Source organism: Octopus bimaculoides, chromosome 8 (assembly GCF_046866305.1).
Source record: "Octopus bimaculoides isolate indiv1 chromosome 8, ASM4686630v1, whole genome shotgun sequence".
In the NCBI taxonomy this organism is placed as follows: domain Eukaryota; kingdom Metazoa; phylum Mollusca; class Cephalopoda; order Octopoda; family Octopodidae; genus Octopus; species Octopus bimaculoides.
The window spans coordinates 75721673-75742392 of NC_142935.1; the positions used below are offsets into that span (position 1 = coordinate 75721673).

The following is a 20720-nucleotide window of genomic DNA, read 5'->3' on the forward strand; positions in this document are numbered from 1 at the left end:
ATGCTAGGCATATCAATAAACAAAACTTCAAATTTATGGTCTCCCTAACAGATTCATGAGAACAGATAAATAATCACTTCAAATAAATCTACTGCATAACAATACTAGAAAACAATTCATAATGACATTGTATACATCAATGCCATAATACAAATAGGACATAATTTATAAACATGTCAGACAAATCCCATGACAATACACTAGCACACATCAGACCCAAGTAAGAAAAATATAACACTAATTTACAAAGAGTTAGCTACTCTTACTTAAACTTCTAAAATTTCTAACACAAATAACACCAAATTACAAATCATCCTAAGAAATACTCTCTCTAGCTTCCTAATTTTGTCCCTATCTAATCTTGATAGCACACACATCACCAAAATCACTGCTCATCCCACAAAATATGAGTCTCCAAACTAAATAATAAAAATAAACTACATTAATTCTTACCTCCAGTATCAGTTCTCTTGAGAGCACCTTCTTTTTGAGGACAAAGTTCACATCTCTGGAATAATGTCAAAAAAAGAAAAGACAAGATAACAGAGTAAAAACTATATAAAGATATATTCAACAAATTGTGGGTAACTGACAAAGCAATGTAAGCAATGCAAATATATATGCCACCAACAGAAGCATTTAAAAAAAAATTATATTCATCAAGCAAAGCTGATTAATAGTTAGTTGCACATTTTTGTAGTATCTATTAAAAGGCTATTTTCAATAGCAAAATAAAATAAGAGAAAAACAGGAGAATGCTAATATCCATTCTATCAAGCACAGATAATTTTGAGAGAGTATGTTGTTCACACCAGTCAACATGAATGTTTCATTCTGCAACTCCTCTCTATAAAGTGCAAGGTTGAGATTCATTTCAAGATCTTCAAGTAGTAGATGGAGAAGTTTGCACCAGAAACTACTTAGACTGCTGAAAAAGTATGCCTACTGAGATGTAACATAACTAAAAGCTTATGCATATAAGCAGTCAAGTGTCTTAGGGTTCTTTTCACCAAGCTGTTTAAAGTGTTGTGAACCATCCACATTAGGCTAAGTGCTTCACCTTAGGCTCAAATATCATGATCTTGCCAAAGATTTCAAGTATCAAGGCCAATAGATGTACCCCACTGTAGAAACAGGGTATACAGATAAAATGTATAATGCAGCCCTCATCATTAAGTTCAAGGATATAAATCACCAAGAACATCAAAAACCCAGTTTCTCTTAATGTAACTAAACTGAAGTTAATAAACTATTAACAGAAAGAGGCATCATACAGTGTTGACATATTAACAGTATACACCAGAAGCAATTTAGCAATTTCTGACAGGATTTGACAAGAAACTGGAATTTTCTTTCTTGATGTTTACAGTGAAACTAGAAAGACATTTCAGATCAATCTACTTTTTGCCTAAATGGGTCAATGTAAAGGCATATCTATAACAGTTGCTTCTTCAGGTTTTACTGTTACTGTCCTTCTTAAGGTTTGTACAGCACATTCCGCTTTGAAACTCCTCCTGAATTTAAGTATAAGTAATGTACTTGATTACAAAATTGCCAAAAATCCAAGGACTAGACAACTCAACAAATGTCAAGTGATTGTCTGAAAGGAACGTTTAATGGTTCATAAGAAAATTCTGGAGGCCCTGGGCAGAACATTGCAGAACTTGTGTGACAACAGATCTCAAATGGGAGAAGCAGTTGCATTGTCAGTTATCCCAGAAGTAAAAATTCCAATGGTATTCATGCTTGCCTTAAATTGTCACTTTGGAGGTTTGAGGTTCAGTCCCACTGTATGGAACTTTCAGCAACTGTCTTCTACTATAGCTGCAGGCCAACCAATGCTTCATACCAAGAAAGCAGATAAGACTCTCTTTTCGTCAGTAATTCCATTTGCTGCATCCAGTGTAAGCTATGGACACATAAGAGGTACGGTGGAATCACAAGTTAATTAACAGATAAAGTTGCCTTTGTATGTCGCAGATGTGCAGGAACAATAGGCACTAAGAGCAGATAGGACTTAGATTCTCCCAAATGCCCAGGAGGCTCTCTTGAGGTAGTAGATAGTTACTGTTACATAGGTAAGCAAATTAGCAATGGTGGAGGATGTTCTGAAAGTATTGTTTCTAGAATAAGAATAGGGTGGAGGAAGTTCAGAGAGCTATTACCTCTGTTGGCAACAAAAGGACTCTCACTCTCTCTCAGAGTGAAAGGTAGATTGTATGATGCTTGTGTACGAACAGCTATACTCCATGGTATTGAGACATGGGCTTTGAATGCAGAAGACATGCATAGACTAAAGAGGAATGAAAGCAGTATGCTCTGTTAGATGTGCAACATCAGTGTGCATGAACAACAAAGCACAAATGTGTTGTGACAGAAGTTGGGCGTAAGAGGAATCAAATGCTGCCTGCAAGAGAGAGAAGACTATGTTGGTTTGGATATGTGATGCATATGAACGAAGACAGCTGTATAAAGAAGTGCCGGTCACAGAAAGTGAACAGTATCTGTGGTAGAGGGAGACCCAGGAAGACATGTGATGAAGTGACAAGGACCGATCTCAAGATGTTGGGGCTTAAGGAGGAAATGACAATGGACCAAGATGTCTAGCGATATGAGATTCTAGAGAAGACTCACCCACGTCAGCAGAACTGAGTTTTAGACGCACTGTGTGTTCCACTCACAAGTAACAACAAATCTTTCACACACCCTATCCAAACAAACCAAACTACATCGCTTCTCCCAAAATGCATCTCTTCTCTTCCTTACATTTACTCTTTCATGCACTATGATTATGTCCCACTCCCCAATCCTGTCCTCACTGCCCTTCTCACTGTATTGTGCTACCTCCATCCCCTCTATATACCCAGGTTCTCACCAGTCACTGCATTCCCCACTCCCTGCTCATGCTTTTTGGTAATACCCTGCCACTTATATTATGACCTCTGTACCTTGAAAGTATGCCTTGGCACTTGCTACCATCTACCTCTCCCATCCTTTACTCTATCATCCCATCTATATTCTGATCCTTGTTCCTTGTGGGTATGTCCAGGCATTTTGCAACCATCTCCCACCTGCACTCTTGCTGTCTTCCTCTCTCTCTCTCTCGCTTCTCCCTCTGGTTGAGTAACCATGTATCTCCTTTACAGCAGCACACCTATTTCTGTCTTCATTCTTGATCATTCTCTTTTTCTCTCTCTCTGGCCAGGTAACCATGTACCATCTCTACAGCAAGACACCAGTTTCTGTCTCTCTGTCACACTCTAACCTTTCATCACTTGACACAAGATCACCTCCTCCACTGCCCTCTCCTCAAATGTTCTTGTACCTCCTCTACAGCAAGACACCTGTTTCAGTCTGTCACATGACCACCTCCTCCAATGCCCCCTCCCCTCTTAAAGGTTCTCTGTCTTGCAAGTTACTTGGTGACCCTGCCAGTGCTGGTGCCATGTAAAAAGCAGCCAGTCCACACTTTAAATGGTTGGCATTTGGAAAGACATCCAGCTGTAAAATCCCTGCCAAAACTGACCTTTCCTGTGCTGGTGCCACATAAAAAGCACTCAGTCCACTCTCTGAGATGGTTGGTGTTAGGAAGGGCACCCAGCCATAGAAACTATGCCAAAACAGAGGAAAAAATCTGTTGCAGTCTTCTGCCTGGTCAGTTCCTGTCAAACCATCCAACCCACGCCAGCATGGAAGACGGATGTGAAACAATGATGATAATAACAAAACTGAAAAAATCCCATTGTGTATATATTTTTACATTAGGTGGAGGGTGTTTGCATCCCCATGATTGGATGATTGCAAATAAAGTCACCATTCATACAAAAAGTTTGCCATTTGTCAACAATCATCAATGTAAACATATCTGGTCATTGAGCTGTTCATTATTTCAAGGACCAAAGGAAATATTACCTTACTTGCAAATAAGTGAGAGTTGGCAACTGGAAGAGTATTTTGTCTGACCCATGCAAACATGGAAAAGTAGACATTAAAATTATCTAAGAAATGAGTTTCAAATCACATTACCCAATACGATTTTATTACCACAAAATTCTCTTATTTTAGCATTTTTCTTCATTTTGTCAACATAATCATAATCTACATTCATGGAAATGTATTTCTGCAAAATTTCTTAACAGAATAAACATTTTAAAGAGAATAACAAAGAAATAAATTTCTAGGAAGACAACAATCTGAAACTCTTAAACAAAAAAATCTATACTGACATAATTGTACACAACACTCTTGAAAATGTACCTCTGCAAAATTTCATTACAAAATATGCATTTTACAGAAAGTTATGAAGCAAGAAAATCAAGAGAGGTGGAGCAGCAAACTGCAGCTGCACATCATTATCATCATCTCAATACATCTGTCTTCCATGCCGGCATGGTTTGGACAGTTTGATAAAAACCAACAGGAAGGAGGACTGTTGTGCGCCAATGTCTGCTTTGGCATTGCTTCTATAGTCGGATACCCCTCCTAATGCCAACCACTTTACAGAATGCACTGAGTATGTTTTCTAATCACACCAGCATTAGTGAGGTCATGTAGCTTCCAAGACAAGAGAAAGATGAAACAAAAGATGACAACATGTAGGTGCAAGTGTGAGGAGAGAGAGAGAGTGATATCCTAATATGGACAAGTCAGCAAGAAGTGCATAATTCCGCTGTATTAGTAAATGCCTTTCAAAAGACCGTGTTTATATTGTTTATAAAGCCAAAGTATACAACAGCAGAAACACCACCATAATACACTTAAGGTCTGCTTCACACAACACCTACATACATTCAAAATAAATGCATGAAGAACTCAACAGCATTGTCAAAGATAATGGTATCAAGAACCCAAAAGATAATGGTATCAAGAACCAAGTGGATTATTGCAGCACAAGCAGGAGCCTACAACAGACAAGGTACAAGATGCAACCTGAATGTGGTTAAAAAATTAAACATCCTTGATACAACCAACACTCTGAACTCAAGAAAAAAAAACACCATCCCCATCTCTGCATGCAAGAAATTTTAGCCTGCCATTATTCAAGCACACTCTTTTATGAGATTAATTTCACCCACAAACAGATTCCTAATAAAAGGTCCCACATGAATTCTTTCATCCCATCATGTTTCACAACCATTATTATCATTATTTACATTACCACCATCATCATCATCATTATTGTTGTTGTAACCATTATCATTGGCACTACAAACTAGATTCTATATTCTGCAAAGAAGGCTTATATTGGGATCACTTTTTACTATTCTGAACCTTGCTCAAAAACCAAATGACAATATTCATATGTATAGTACAACTATGATCATCATCACTATTTCTAACATTTATTACCTTACATGTATGTATCCATGAGTGGAGGTGCAATGGCCCAGTGGTTAGGGCAGCGGACTCGCGGTCATAGGATCGTGGTTTCGATTCCCAGACCAGGTGTTGTGAGTGTTTATTGAGCGAAAACACCTAAAAAGCTCCACGAGGCTCCAGCAGGGGATGGTGATGAACCCTGCTGTACTCTTTCAACACAACTTTCTCTCACTCTTACTTCCTGTTTCTGTTGTGCCTGTATTTCAAAGAGTCAGTCTTGTCACACTCTGTGTCACGCTGGATCTCCCTGAGAACTACGTTAAAGGTACACGTGTCTGTGGAGTGCTCAGCCACTTGCACGCTAATTTCACGAGCAGGCTGTTCCGTTGATCGGATCAACTGGAACCCTCGACGTCGTAAGCGACAGAGTGCCAACAATAACATGTATGCATGTACATGTTTCTTATTTTATTGCATTTTATTATTTATTTATATTTAATATTCACTGATCCTCAATACCATCATTATGTGAGACATAGGCCTTGAATACAGAGGATTTGGGAAGAATGAAGAGAAATGAAGCAAGCATGCTTCATTGGATGTATTATGTAACTGTGCATGAAAGATGTAGTACAAATGTGCTGAGAGAAAAACTGAACATAAGAAAAATCAGATGTAGTGTGCAAGACAAAAAGACTGCACTGGTATGGACATGTAAGTTTCAGGACCTTGAATCTCAAGGAAGAGATGACAAGGAACTGGGATGACTGGCAATATGCAGTTCTTGAGAAGACCCATCCATCTTGACAAAACAGTTCTGGTAAAACTGTGTAAGTGTGTATATTATATATATACTCAAATGGGGCCTGTGCCCAACTACCTCCCTAACTGCAATTTTTTCTTGACACCATTTTCTCACTACCTTGAACCATTTCACTTGTTATCCATATCCTTCACTCATTAATACTGTTTTCTCTAGTCACACTTTCATTGATCACCCACCCTAACAAGTGCCACCAAATAACCTCACCTCCCCCAACACATCTCACCCTCCTCATACACTATACTTGTTTCTCTCTTCCCCATCCATTCCTGCAACTTAGTTAACAGCAAGCAGACACTGGAGCACAAGGTAGTACTTGGGTTCATTAGATCTTGTCAACCACCCAGCCCATGACAGCACAGAACATGAACGTTAAATGATGATACTATTTTTAATTAATGATTTATTATAATCTTCAATACATTTGTCTTATTATTTATTCATATATTTATCTTTGTTTACTATTACCTCTATCATCACCAAGGATATCAAGTTTATCTTATTCTATTAACAGTATTGCCATCATTATTATTATCATCAGTACTAATACTACTACCAGGACTTTAGTCACTTCCCTTCAAGCTGAAGTGGAGGCAAGATACAGCAACATTCAGATTAAGTGAGCAGCTTTAAGAATAGCATAGGTTAAGTTTAGGTTAGTCCACATTACTTTGTAAGGAGCATAGGGCTGGTTTCCTGGTTTTTCTGACATATATATTCCTCCCTGGATGGGATGCCAATCCGTCACAGGGTTACTCATTTTTACCAGCTGAGTGGAATGGAGCAACATGAAATGAAGTGCTTTTCTCAAGAACGCAATGCATTGCCCAATCCAGGAATCGAAACCACAATCTTACGATCATGAGTCCAACATCCTAACCATGCACCTCTACTAAGAGTAGGTATCACTATGAATTTTTGAAAATATTAAAAAGTAATTTCTACTGTATTTCATGAAGAGCATCAAAAAAGAAACATTTTGATACCTCATTTGTGAAATTTGGATATTTAGGAAATATGACAATTTGAATGGTCAGCAAATTGGTCAAAATCTTGTCTAGCTGGCCTAAATTAGCCTCATTTGTGATGCCACATCTTCAAAACTGAGATGATATCTTCAAATTACACATATTAATAATGTCCAGCAGTTGCCCCCCCCTCCCTCCACCCTTTTTTTTTTTTTTCAGGTTTTTGGAAAGGAAACTTGTTTTTGACAAATATGTAAATATTTATGTAAAGCCTATTTTGTTACATGTAACAGTCAATTTTGTGGTGTTTTCAGACTAGCTAAATCCAAAGCCACAGAGACCTAAGATTTTGGGACATGACACCATTTCAATAAAATTTTAATAGACTATTAAAAATGGCTATAAATGGTGTTTCAAATCAGGACACCCACATAAGATGGATTTTCTGTTTTGACAGGGATTTTTCTAAATTCTTTTTCCTATCATGGCCTTGGAAATGATGGGGAGATGGAGATGGGGAAATGATGGGGAGATGGACCAATTTTGGCCATTTTTTTTCACACTACACACTTAAAAACAATGGGAGAAGCCTTTTTGGTGGGGGAAAAAAATTTGGAAACATTTTCAAATGAAAAGGTGTGTGATTTAAGAGAGATTTAGCAGTGGTTTCTAGTACATCCCACAACAACATAGTACCTTTCTCAGAATTGCATGTAGACCTAGATTAAAAAACAAACAAAATCTGAAAACTTGTTCCTTGCTTAAGCTTTAAAAGCATAAATTGAAGACATTAAAAACATCTGTAACCTACAGCAAACTCATTAGTAGGAGAAGAGAGAATAAAAAAACATAAAATGAATTTGTAAATAATACTACCACAAATTGTTTGATTGTATTCAAAATAAGAAGAAAAAAGAACATAACATCTGACCTTAACTACAAAATTATATCCATTGCACAATAAAATTTTTATTGGCAAAATATTCCTCAAAGACAAACAAAATTTACATGTACAAGAATAGCTGCTAGGTAAAATTTGGATGTCACTCTACACATTAAAACAGTGAGGGAATAACCTACATTTTCAATACAACAATTCCATGCCAATTTGGGGCTCCAGAAGACACAATTTAGTGCATTTTTTCATAGAACTATGTTTACTTAGTAATTAGTTTGTCCATTTCTTGAAATTCTAGCTCAAACTTGATATTTGAAGCCTTGGATTCATGTTCTGTTTCTCTTCTCGCCAAGCAGGAATACTTCAGTTTGACAAGTAGCATCAGTATACCACACTCTTTATTGACTTTGTGTTTTTGCACCATATTGCAGCCAGATTCAGCAATAACCATGCTGAATTCATGACAAATTTTTCTTTCTTATGATATAAATGTTCTTTTCTAAGTGAAAACTAGTGATGAAATTTTAACTTTTATATTTCATAACTTTTATATTTCTGACCTATCCCATTGATTTTTATATCAAAATAAAGCAAAAAAAAAAGTCCTCTTTATGACTATAATTTTCAACACAAATTGAGTTATACCAATCTAGTGCACTGAAGTAGATCAACAGTCAGGAAAAAAGAAAAAAGGGACAAACTTTGTGAATGGGTGGAAATACCAGAATGATTAAGGGACCTGGGCATGGTACATAAGTATCAGATTTTGATCAGAACTGTATGAGAAGAAAGTTCACATCCAGAAAATTGAAATGATAATTTTCCACAGAAAAAATGTATTTTGATATGAAAACGATCAAACAAAACGTGTTTCTGCATGGTCAAGCTATGCTAGTCTACCTTGTATGGTGCTCTATAGTGATACCTACTAAGGGTAGCACGGCTCATCCCATATGAGGAAGGAGCCCTAAATAAAGCACACTTCACCCAATCTTGACTGATTTACAGCAAGCAATGGACATGCCACTTGTGCAATCAGAAAAATCAATGGCATTAATTGCTCTTGAAACTGGATATAGTTACACTTAATAAGGACTGACTTGCTGAAAAAGAGGGACTGAAAAAACAAGATAAGTTAGCTATACATTCTACTGGTAGGATAAAGAAATACAGAAGCCAGTTAAACAGTGTTGACTTTTGCTATGAAAAGTTCTTTTGCTGCTTAACTGGAATTTGTTCCCAAAAGAGTTAATAACAGAACGCCACTGAGAATTCCACAAAGAGAAATATGTTCCCACCATGACCATGATCTTGAATCTACATTGTCATCCCTGTCAATTTCAGATCATATATTTTCGTTTGGTGACTTCGATGACACTGGTCACTATGTGGCAGGCTCTTCCTTTAAGGAAATGTGAAGAATACATCTTTATAACCAAGACAAACTTTTGCATTCCAGCAAGATGCAAAATATCTTAGATACAACTTTATTCCAGACACTAGCATATGCTGGAGTATATAACTGTGAGAAGGCACAATCTCAGTGACGTGCAGATAGCAAGATCTATGTTTGAAACTGAATGTAGCACTGAACATTGGCTCACTGTTATTACAGTGAAGGTGGAATTTAAAATCAGGAGATACTCCTCAGAGCAAGCAGAAGACAGGGAATCTAAAATCATCATTTCAAAATGTCTTAGAAGTATGATGACAAGTAATCACAAAAATGTTTTGAAAGCCTTTGTGCAATCTATGGTCCAGCTCACATGGGTGCTTCACCCATCTCCACAGCAGATTGAAATGCATGTATCACAGTCAAAGAAGCAATACATGAAAGATGGGCTGAACTTCCAAAATGTTCTGAATAGACCATGCAACATAAATGAAGAATCTACTAACAATCTAGTGCAGTTTTCCTTCGATGCAGCCTTAATAAAAATCCCACCCTTCTTAAAGTCAGTGAAACTATTAGGTTACTGTATTTTCATAAAGAACCAAGCAGATTCAATTCCTATAGAAATTTATGCTTATGGTGAAGAAATGTTCTTTGAAAAATTGAGCTATTTTCATTGATGTGGTCAATAGGTAACATTCCCTAACAATTCAAAGATGCTACAATTATTCACCTGTATAAGAACAAAAGTGATAGGTAATAATGTTGTAATCATAGAGGTGTTTTCCTTTTATAAATTGCTAGCAAAACCTTGGCAAGAATACTCCAGGATTCCCTCATTCACTATCTTACCACCAACAATCTCTGACCAAAAAGCCAATATGACTTTCATTATATTGATATGATCTTTGCAGTAAGACAGAACCAGAAGTGTACAGGGCAGAATGAAACCATGTATCCAACCTTTGTTGATCTCATGAAGGCTTTTGACACAGTGTGTTGTAGTGGCTTGTGGAAAAACCTTGCTAACAGTTGCCCGTCCATGTTTGTGAATAAGGTGCACCAGTTTCATGATGGCATACTGGTGAGTGCTAGGAACAATGGAAATATATCAATATCATGTTCTGCCACATATGGTATGATATAGGGTTGCATCATAGCACCTACTCTTTTCATTATCATGTTTTCTGTCATGTTGTTAGAGGTTTTTAGACCACCACCTGGAATTAACATTAGGTACAGGAAAGACAGCAAATTGCTTAATCTTGACAGATTACAAGCAAAACCAAAGTATCAAAGTGTCTGTGAACTGCTATTTGAAGATGATTGTGGATTGCTTGCACAAGATAAGTCCAGCATTGCAACCATGTGTCAATCAATTCTCAAGAGTCTCCAACAACTCTGGCTTCTCTAACAACAAAGCAAAAATAGAAATATTGCATCAACCAATTCCAGAACATGCACAATGTATACATCCTGGAATAGAAGTGAAATTAAACTGAAAAATGTTGACAAATTAAAATATCTTGGAAATGCAGTTCTAAAATGCCTGTATTGATGTTGATGTGCCATCACTTACTGGCAAGGAAAATGCAGCTTTTAGAAAATTGCTGCATATACAATGTTGTCATCCTTCCTGTATGACATCAAACCAGATCCATGCTAAAAAGCTTTATTTCCAATCCTCCCACAGAATCTTCCTAAGGAAGATTATAAGCATGAAGTGGCAAGGTAAAATGCCAATACAGAGGCTCTCATGGCAAAATTCCGGGTTTGTTTGCTAAGCTTTTGAGCAAATCCAGCTATGCTGGGCTGGACATGTTTACAGAATATCTACCAAAGGCAATCTTCTATTCTAAGGTTACAAATGGACAGCACTATGTTGGTACACCACATAAAAAATTCAAAGATGCATTAAAAGCAACCCTGAGCGGCTGCAAAATCAACTTAAATTCATAGAATGACCTTTCCTGGAGGTTTACATGAGTGAAGCTAACACCAGGAGTTCAAAGGTGTTTGAATCTTTACAAATTTCAGTATCAGAAGCCAAAATGGATGCTTATAAATCAGCATACCAAATCCAGTACAAGTAAACATAATGTGTGGCCTGCAACAAATACTTCTCTACCAGAACAAGCCTACTCAGCCACAGCAAAACAAAATGCATCTAAACTATAATCAGACAGATGGACAAACTATTATGTATGTGTGTGCAGGTAGGTGTTTGTACCCCCACCCCACTGCTTGACAATTGGTGTTGGTTTGCTGTAAATGTTCAGCAAAAAGAGACTGATAGAATTAGTGCAAGGTTTAAAGAAAAAGGAAGTACAGGGGTTGATTTGTCCAACTTCAAGGCAGTGCCCTAGCATGACTAGTCAAATGACTCAAACAAGATAAAAATACAGCAAGACTATTCCCCTATTATTCTCTTAACCTCTCATCAACTGGCACAAAGCCACCTTCCTCAGTACTACTTCCCCTCCCAAGTTACTTGATGATCCTATCCTGTGCTAGTACCACACAAAAAGCATCCAGTATGCTGTTCCATGGTTAGGAAGGGCATTCAGCCACAGAAACCATTCCAAAGCAGACAATAGATATTGGCGCAATCCTCTGGCTTGCCAGCTCTTGTCAAACCATCCAGCCCATGCCAGCATGGAAAGCAGACATTAAATGATGATGATGATAAATTTATCGTGCTTATTTCATTTCTGCCTAGCCATTGCTAGGTATTCCACGTTTTTCAATTCCATGCATAAGTGCACTTTTCAGTTGCATCATACAGTACAACTTTCACACAAAAATGAAATCTCTTTGCTAAAAAGCTAACAACACTTTCAATTACTACCCTTCTTTTTTCTTGCAACTATACTTCTGCCATAGCTATTGCTAACATTACTTAGAAACCCTGGTAACAGAAAGCCTCTGAACAATACAAGGATTTCAAATCACAAGTATGCCTTCTACCAATGATCCTGTCAGTCTGCAAGAATCCAATTTTGTGCTCTTTTGCAAGTTCTGAAACATTTTCTGCAACTCTGCAATAGATTCTTCTTTGAGAAGTAGGTCATCCTCATCACCACCATCATCTTAAGATTTACTTTTTCATACTTGCAGGGGTCAAACAAAAGTATGTTGGAGCAGAGTTTTCTATGGTTGGATGCCCTTCATGACACCAGCAAGTACTTATTTCCAAACAAAGTAATAATCTCACAGTCTATTGAACAACAAACAGTCAAGACAGGGTTATGCAGAGAACTGGAAATGAACAACACCATATGAATAAGCCATTATTTACAAAGATATCACTTGTTTGCAATCAGTTAATACACATGAAAACAAGATGAAACAAAAACTCACTCACATACACACACATGTATATGTATGTGTGAGTGTGTAAGTGTATGTGTCTCTCTTTGACATTATATGACAGTTGTAAATGAGTGTTGCTGCCATTCATTTCCAATATTCTGCAAAAATATGTCTGGCCACAGGGAAATATTAACGTGTTTGGAAACAGGTGAGGATTGGTGACAGGAAGGGCTCCAACTGCAGAAAATTTCCCTCAATAAACTCCATTTGACCAATAGGTGGCTAAGTGAAGTACTAAATAAACAATTCCAAAGTGTCTTCACCTCTCCACTGGGAAATATGCAAATAAGTAAGCTTAATGAGTTCTCTGACTCTGCAGATCAACATGGGAAAGAGGAGGAACATGTAATATCAGCCACTAATGAGATGACCTTAACCTCAGCAATGGGCCCAGATGGATTTCTAGTTGTTCTTTTATAGACACACAAGAAGGCTATTACAAAACCACTGCAGATACTTTTTCTACTTTTTCTAAGTTTCCTTGTATGTAGCAAACTTCCTAAAATGTTAAAAGAAAATATATGTCCTATCCATTTAGACAGAAACAAAGCAGATGCTAAAAATTACAGCCTATCTCTCTGACTTCACATGTTAGCAATCATGGAACACATTGTCAGAAGAAGGCTGAGCGCATTCCTCAAAGAAAGTAACTTGCTCACAAACACACAGCATAGCTTCTGTCCTGAGAGGAGCTGCCTCATACATCTACTACAGCATTATGACTGGATATTGAAACAACAGCTCGACCACAGAAATGTGGATACGATATATCTCAATTTCGCTAATGCCTTCACCAAAGCTGATCATAGGATGATATATTAGTGTCAGCTTCATATCACTGGAGAATTAGGAGAGTGGCTGCATCACTTCTTAAAAGGTAGAAGTCAGACAGATGCAACCAACGATGCTTTCTCTGGGGAGAGGTCAATTTTCAGCAGAGTTCCTCAGGGAACTGTACTGGGACCACTACTGTTTGTGTTGGCTCTCTCAAACATGACCTCAGCCACTATCACCAGCTATACTGATGATACGAAAGTATCACAAGTGATCAAGAACCCTGATGACATCATAAACTCGCAGAAATACCTGAACACAATATACAAATGTGTTAATGGAAAATAACATGCAGTTAAATGCTGAGAAGTTTCAAGCACTCCACTATCAGCCCACAAACAAACAACAATCAGAGTACACAAGACCAGGAGGTAGTGTAATTCCAGAATCAAAGTTGATGTCTGACCTGGGAATCCAAATGAGTAATGATGCAACATTCCAATGTGCATATTACCAAGATGGTAACACCATGCAGGTGGGTAGCTGGATTGATTCTAAGATTATTCAGATCCAGGAAGAAGCAGACTATGATACTTCTATGGAGAAATTTCATTCTCAGTTGTCTGGATTACTGCTAACTGTGGTTACCACAGTGTCAAACTGATGGTGGAACGCAAAGCAATCTGGAGCCAATACACAAAGAAAATTGACTCAGTTCAACAGATGAGCTACTAGAAGAGGTTAAAGGAACTGACGCTCTACTCTTAGAGAGAAGGCACACAAGATATGCAATGATGCACATATGGAAGATCCTGGAAGGTCTAGCTCCCAACTTTGAAATCGAAAGCTATACTAACCTACAACAGGACAGCACTACGGAGTACCAAAGATCCCATCTTCTCGATCTAGAATAAGGGCCCAGTACTGTAACAGCTTGGGTTTCAAGGGTCCACAACTATTCAACATTCTGCCATACAACCTCAGAGATTTGAGGTGTAGATGTGGAAGTCTTCAAAGGTACCACATTGCGGCAGGAATCACAAAGAACAGTTCTGTTCAATTTGCTTCTTCACCAGAAACAATACAGAAAAAAAAAATCACACTGAAAGATTGTGCCCCAGCATGGCCGCAGCCTCTGGCTGAAACCAATAAAAGATATACACACATAGACAATGGGCTCTTAGATTTAGTTTTCCTAGAATCCATTTAACTATAGAGTGAAAGTCTTTCTCCAGATCAACAAATGTTTAGACTATTTTCTTTATAAATATATCTCCAGAATATTACATCTGTGGCTCCACAACTTGATACAAACCTAAATATCATTGTATCTACATTAGCTGTATCCTATAGTAACTTTCCTAAAATACTTAGTTGCATACAGGAAGATTTAATGTGTCATTAACGGCTCCTTTTTTACAATTAATGTTCATATCTCACTATTAAACTGTATCACTCTTTATACATGCTTCATATAGTCTACTTTTGAGCAGAAAAAAAAGAATTCCTTTGTCATTCAAAATAACAGTATAGACTGACTAGTGAAAACAGGCCTTGATTGCCATAATGCACCTATACGAGCAATCACTAAATGATACTACGTGGAATGTGGTCCTAGACAGGTTATCTCCTTAGTATCGATAATAGTTATTCAACACTGCACAAACATTGTAAGAACATTTCAGCTGACGGTAAAATGATCAGCAGAGCAATTGTTTCTCAACTTTGGTTACCAATAGCAAAAAGAATTCTGGGTCAATTTATCTGGTTGACACGCATTTTTAGCCCCTCTTTTATTTCTAATTTTATCGTTATAGAAACAGAATTCAATGAAACTGGTATATTTAAAATACCATATTCATTTCTTTGTTATATAATTGATAAAAATTAACACACTGAAATACTTTTAAAGATATAATTTATGAGCGAAAATCAAATACGTAAATATGAATCCTGTTTACATAATTGAACTAATTACAGAAGTTAAATGGCAAGATCGGTAGCATACCGAACAGAATATATTCTGGTATTTAGTTTCACCCTTCCATATACCGAGTTCAATAACGACAGGAGATCCTCTCCTTTTTCTAACCGAAGAGATCATTACCGAAATAAGTTTCAGAATTCAAAAGCTTTAACAGATTATATGACGTAAAAGCATTCTAAAGCTCAGTAACTGAGATTTAAAACGTATTTTTATAAGATTTTTAAGTGCCTTAAGGGAAATACTTTTACTGATACAGACGAAGTGGTAATAATAAAGAATTTTAAAAAGCAGGCATGACTTAGATAATCATTGAATAGTAAATAGCGCTCACATTCTTTTGCTTAAGGCTGCCAACAAGCCGCAGTTACTTCCTCATTTTGCACAGTAAAAAAGCACTAGATTAGTCTGCACATATTTTTGAACGATCAGTTAAAGCAAAGACAAGAAGTGTTAATAAAAATATATGCTGTTTTGAGAGATGGGAGGACACTTGCTTCAGTCCCAATCTATTGGTGCTACTATTATTATACGAGCTAGTAAACCACAGCTACTACAACAAACGGTTTAACAACAACGCTATAACTATTACATTTAATAAATAAATAGATTATAGACAGATATCAAGATAATGTAGAGAAATCCATCTTTATATATATATATATATATATGTATATATATATATATATATATATATATATATATATATATAAACGTACATACACACACACACGCAGCGATAGTTTACTGAAGAAATTAGTAGTCGTTATGTCAGCTTTCATACTGACAACCATAACAAGCTGACCAACGGCAAACACAGCAAACCTGAAAGGCATCAGCAACCTTATAAATATTTGGTTGGAAATATTTCCGCCAAACAAAAAATTAAAAATCATAAAATAATATTAATATCAAAGTTGCTAATCTAGGTTCCAAGTATTGAATGTAAACAACGACTGTGTTAAATATTATTTATTTATTTTTTTAGCGACTACACAAGGTGCCATGTTTTGGCTGATGAAGATGACAACAAAAGGAGCGAAAGCTAACTTCATTCGGTCTCGTAGACTATAGATGAAGTTTATAGCGGGTTTAGGGTTGATTCAATGTTTTTAAACTGCAAAAATTGCACAATGAACTCTAGATCTGACTGAAATTGTTATCTTCACTAGAAAATCTAGAAAGGTTGATGACGACTTGCGTAAGTAAACGATGTAACCAAATGAAAGGTAATGTGGAGGAAGAGAAGTGGCAAATGGAAGCATCTGGCGGAGATAGTGGCACGTCCGCTGCTAGCCAAGCATTCAACCATCAATGACAGAAGACATTTTAAGGTTTAAAGCTGTAAGATGTATATAAGAGAAGGAAGAGTAACAGTAAGACCTGCTTCATAACATTAAAGCTTTTCTGCATTATCACAACTCTACTTAAAATTTCATCTAGTTTATTTTATAGAACTAATTACGATATTATATATATATATATATATATATATATATATACACACACACATACGTACGTATGCATCTGTATGTGCGCGTGCGTGAATGTGTATTTATGCATATAAAGAAACTATGAATATGTATGCGCATAAAATGGTATTAGTAGGACAGGAAAGGTGATTTAAGTCCGACTCGGATTAAACTGGAGTAGATATTGCCACACCCTTCCAACGGTTCAAAATTGACCCTTGAAGACAAAACGTTTTAAAATTATTTCCATAGCTATATATATTTTATTATTATCTAATATTTAATAATAATTATCTTAAATGGGTTTTGATCAGGGTCAAGTTCTCAATCACATGCAAGATAAATGAACACAAAATTGTATGTATACACAAACTCACTTTTACGCACACACTATATAAACACATACAATATATAGGTGCACACACCTACCCACAGTATATTAAGTGCACACACCTCCAAACAAAACAAACAATACATATGTATAGACACAACTAAACAATACATATGACTACAATAATATAGGTTTATTATTGGGTGAGGGCGAGTGTATGTGTGTGTGTGTGTGTGTCAGTCAAGGCAAGACGGTTGTCAGTGAAAGCATCAGATTTCAGCGTAGAGGAGGAGATAGAAGGGACGGGGCTATGTAGTGGAGCTATTCGTCCCACCCTCACCAAAACACCACGTGTGGGGCGCCGTGCAGAAACGTTAAGCAAGTTCAAAATGGCCGCCTTACCACTCGTGCTGCTCTCTCCTGAGACTCACATTTCCTACAGAACCACGGACCTGTCGGCACCTGCACAATTCCATAACACGCTGTCGAGAAAAAGAAAAACACTCTAAGAAATACTTTATTAACTTCTCAAATCAATACGAAATCTTCCTATTAAATAAATAAATCATTTATTAAATCAATATTGATGTACTAAAAAAAGATGATTATATATATATATATATATTACAAACATTATATTTATATATCCATTCACACAAAAACCTACCCTGATGTACGGCGACATTACACCCGTGACCATCACAATAAACCAGGGGATTCTCCGCCCAACCTCTCTCGTCAGAACAAACACAGCAGCCACCAACCATCTCCTTCATTCTGGAATTGTTCAACGATAAAGAAAGTCACAACTAAAGCAGTGGTCTAAGCCATGCTTGATCGTGTGTTTTGCTGGCACCATCAACTAAGTTGCCAGCTAGCTTTCAACGACGACGACGACAACTTGACCGGGCCAAGGTCGTTGCACATGCGCTCCAGAACGGAGCCAAGCATGCTGGGATATGTTGTCAATGATACGCTTCTCTCATTCTTTATTAACAGTAAAAGAAAGCATTATACAAAAATAAGCATATTCTTGTATTTTGGCTTAGTTTCAATTTAAGGTAGCATTTTATTTAGGTAGTAAAGTGATGAAAGGCTAAGCCTTAAAGAAGAAAAGGTTTATCCGTGATAGTAATCATTGAAATATGGCGCTAATTAGACAGTTTGTAATGAATAAACGGTGCTTCATTTGGTCGATTTATTTACATTAAAGTATCGTTGTCTCGTGTTTTAAAGGTCATCTATCTCTCTAACAAAGATAGTCATATATTCAGTCATTGTCTCATTACTTAAAAATGTCATTTTCCCTCGTTTATTTTTAATTGGGGATAGTACACTAATTTGGCTTAGGCCGTGGTGCTAAGAAAAATCTGAAGAAACATTTGTATATAATTGGCGGTGGACTGAACATCAGAAGGTAAACCGCCCGGTGAATGCGACCCTATTTCAGTTCCTAATTATTTTATTTCACTTAAATATTCTTATGAAAGGCATGAACAACTCACCGCCCCCCCCCCTCACATTTTCTTCATATCTGTAAACCTCAGATGTTATACTTTTGTCATAAATCAATATCAATTGACTACGAAGGTGATTATAAAATAAAATGTAGCTTTTATTTTAAGGAGGAATTATTTAAATAAGCCGCATTAGCTATTGAGTTTAAGAGATAATGAACTCCCAACGTCACTGCAGCATTTCAATTTTATTAAAAATTTCTAGGGCAAGTGTCTTCTACTATAGTCTAGAGCCGACCAAAGCCTTGTAAGTGGATTTGGTAGACGGAAAGTGAAAGAAGCCCGTCGTATATATGTATATATATGTGTGTGTCTGTGTTTGTCCCCCGCCAACATCGCTTGACAACTGATGCTGGTGTGTTTACGTCACCGTAACTTAGCGGTTCGGCAAAAGAGAACGATTGAATAAGTACTAGGCTTACAAAGAATAAGTCCTGGGGTAGATTTCCTCGACTAAAGGCGGTGCTCCAGCATGGCCGCAGTCAAATGACTGAAACAAGTAAAAGAGATATGTGATTAGTGTTCATTTATGGGGAAGATGTTGACAAAATTCAGTGTTTTTCATTGAATCCGAAATGTTTACTTATATGGAAGTTACTGGCTGAAAGGTAAGCACTGGATAAGATGCCTGTTGGTGACTAGTTTCCACCTACATTCTAAGTTCAAGTACTGCTAGAGCTGACTGCCTTACATCCCTCCAGGATGAATACAATTATATGACTTTATATCAATGTGAAAGTTAATATTTACAACTAGGCAAGTACCTTGTGTGCTGATTCTAACTTAGTTTTGTTTCTAGGTAAAAGCAATTTATTTCATTTACATCATGGGAACCTTTAGAAATGGTAGGAACGTTTCAACGATGCATTTTATCCCACACGATATAGGGCCATGCTACTTACTTTCATGCAGAATCAACCACTTCTTAGAACTTTAGGTTCTGATTCCTAGAGAGATCCATTGCAATATTTCAAATCTTTTTATGGGACATATTTTTAAGTAAGCTGCAAAGCTCTTCATTTTGTATCTTCCCTTACCATGTTCTCAATGTGCTGAAGCAAGACCTTACACTTTTAACTATCATTCTATCAAAAAAAAAAAAAAACTCAGCAAATGGAAATTTTCTCCACACATCATTAGTATGACAAGTATACTATAAAGCTATTCTCACCATTTTTGTAAGAACTACACAGTTATGAAAAACTTGTTCTAATTAAGCCACAAAAACGTTTTGGTCTAGTTCCTACTTGGTAGAAACAAACAGCTGCAGTCCATTTCACAGCTGCAGTCCATTTCATTATGTATTTAGGCAATACACTTCATTCAGCAATCCTCAGTTCACATTACAGTGGACATCAATACATGCACTTCTGAGAATATTACTAATGCATATCCACGTAGAAATATATATCTCATAAATTTAATACCATAAAAAACAGAACTAAGTAATCATTGTCATCATTTTACATCCAATTTTCCATGCTTGCATGGTTCAGGTGGAATTGGCTGATGCAGATTTTCTAGACGGATGCCCCACCTGTTGCCAACTCTCACCTGCTTCCAAACAAAGTTTTGTGTGGTGGTTAGTCACAATATTAGGTAGGCTGCGTGTGAAGACCACACTAAACCCGTATTATTTATATTTTCATGTATATGTCCTGAGTGATATTGTTATTATGGAGTTTGCTATGCTATGATTGAATTGGTGAATGAAAATACTTTTCTTGTTTGCATTGAGAAGTAACTAAACAACACCTGTGAACATTTCAACAGTAAATCTGTCTTCAGGTGTACTGAGATATCCTTAGACTAGCACTACCTCACCTACCTTTGTTCCGCTTCACAATCAAATAGTGAATCGTGGCTCAA

General features: G+C 36.8%; 1 protein-coding gene across 11 annotated transcripts in view; it reads right to left on the bottom strand.

The window, feature by feature from the left end:
- The window catches only part of LOC106877920 (uncharacterized), a 69164-nt gene extending 50906 nt beyond the window's left edge, over positions 1–18258 (bottom strand). For 6 of the 11 annotated variants that reach the window (XM_089356661.1, XM_014926988.3, XM_089356657.1 and 3 more), the window contains exons 1-3: positions 18002–18258; positions 17737–17816; positions 454–508 (exon numbers count right to left, since the gene is read on the bottom strand). In XM_089356661.1, coding sequence (XP_089212787.1) covers positions 454–508; positions 17737–17816; positions 18002–18110 — 244 coding nt within the window. In that variant the 5' untranslated portion in view covers positions 18111–18258. Of the gene's footprint in view, positions 1–453; positions 521–17736; positions 17817–18001 lie in introns of all 11 variants that reach the window. The other 5 variants (XM_014926987.3, XM_014926983.3, XM_014926986.3 and 2 more) reach the window with 1 other exon arrangement.
- Positions 18259–20720: the final 2462 nt, after the last annotated feature.